This window comes from Carlito syrichta, unplaced genomic scaffold (genome assembly GCF_000164805.1).
Source record: "Carlito syrichta isolate Samal-C Ts95f unplaced genomic scaffold, Tarsius_syrichta-2.0.1 Scaffold111688, whole genome shotgun sequence".
In the NCBI taxonomy this organism is placed as follows: Eukaryota; Metazoa; Chordata; class Mammalia; order Primates; family Tarsiidae; genus Carlito; species Carlito syrichta.
Genome location: NW_007055784.1, coordinates 13,682 through 15,010, shown reverse-complemented (window position 1 = coordinate 15,010; position 1,329 = coordinate 13,682). Strand labels below are relative to the sequence as shown.

The 1,329-nt window shown below is 52.7% G+C and overlaps 1 protein-coding gene across 1 annotated transcript in view; it reads left to right on the top strand.

Moving 5' to 3' along the window:
- Positions 1-316: 316 nt before the first annotated feature.
- LOC103273250 (calponin-2-like) overlaps positions 317-1,329 on the top strand; it is a gene marked incomplete at its 3' end in the record, with an annotated part of 5,346 nt that continues 4,333 nt past the window's right edge. The window contains exons 1-2 of the mRNA XM_021718571.1: positions 317-370; positions 499-620. Coding sequence (XP_021574246.1) covers positions 317-370; positions 499-620 — 176 coding nt within the window. The remainder of the gene's footprint in view (positions 371-498; positions 621-1,329) is intronic.

The following is a 1,329-nucleotide window of genomic DNA, read 5'->3' as shown; positions in this document are numbered from 1 at the left end:
GCTGGAACTACAGGTACATGCCACCACACCCATCTAATTTTTGACTTATTGTAGAGACGATGTCTTGCCATGTTGCCCCGGCTGGTCTTGAACCCTCAGGCTCAGGCAATCCACTCGCCTCGGCCTCCCAGAGTGCTGGAATTACAGGCTGACCCACCGAGCCCAGCCAGAATTGCACACTTTCAGATGGGTAAAAGTCCCATGTGATGTAGCCAGGAGGTGACAGGGCAGAGGCAGGGCAGACCCCATGCTGTGTCACCTCCTGCTGTGGGTTTGAGTGGGTGTTTGTGTGTGCCACAGCGGTTTCTCTGTGTCCATGAACAAGGGCTGGGGTGTCTCGGCCAGTGGGAAAGGGAGAGGATCACCGTGGGTGGGCTGGGGAGCTGCAGGCGCCTCTGTCTCTGGTGCCTTGGAGGTCCTGGCCCTGCCCCGTTGGGACCTTCAGGGGCTCGCCAGGCGTGCTCTCAGCCCAGCTCAGCCCATGCCTCTGGTCCCCAGCTCCAGTCCAAATACGACCCTCAGAAGGAGGCTGAGCTCCGAAGCTGGATTGAGGGACTCACTGGCCTCTCCATCGGCCCCGACTTCCAGAAGGGTCTGAAGGATGGGATTATCTTGTGCACGTGAGTGTACACATGGATACGTGCTCTGTCACCCTGACTGTTCTGTGTATGTGGGCTGGCACAGCACACCATGCTGGAAACCTGCTCACTCCTCACCTAACGGGTGTTGGGTTTTTCTCACTCTTGCTTTGTTTTCTTGTTGTGTTGCATTATCTTTTCCTTGTCCTATTGTTTTATTGTTTGTCTTACTGCTTTTTTATTTCTGTGTCTTACAGGTTTTTCTCATGTTTTCTTGTCATATTGCATTGTCTTTTTCTTGTCTTATTGCTTTGTCATTTTTGTATATCATCATGTTGTCTTTTCCTTGTCGTATCACATTGTCTTTTCCTTGTCATGTTGCGTTGTCTTTTTCTTGTCTTATCACTTTGTCTGGGACCGTGGACCTTGCACCTTCCCTCCCGTGGGAAAGCTGTTAAAGTTTCTGCAGGCCTTTCCTGGTTGTGGCCTAGTCAACCATCGTTCAAATGTTCCACGGCTTTAGGTCAGGTGCGGTGGCTCAAGCCTGCCATCCCAGCACTTTGGGAGGCCGAGGTGAGAGGATTGCCTGAGCCCACGGGTTCGAGGACAGCCTGGCCAACTTGGTGAGACCTCATCTCTACAATAAATCAAAAAATAAGCCCGGTGTGGTAGCGTGCACCTGTAGTTCTGGCTACTTGGAAGGCTGAGGCAGAAGGATCACCTGAGCCCAGCAGGTCAAGGCTGTGGTGGC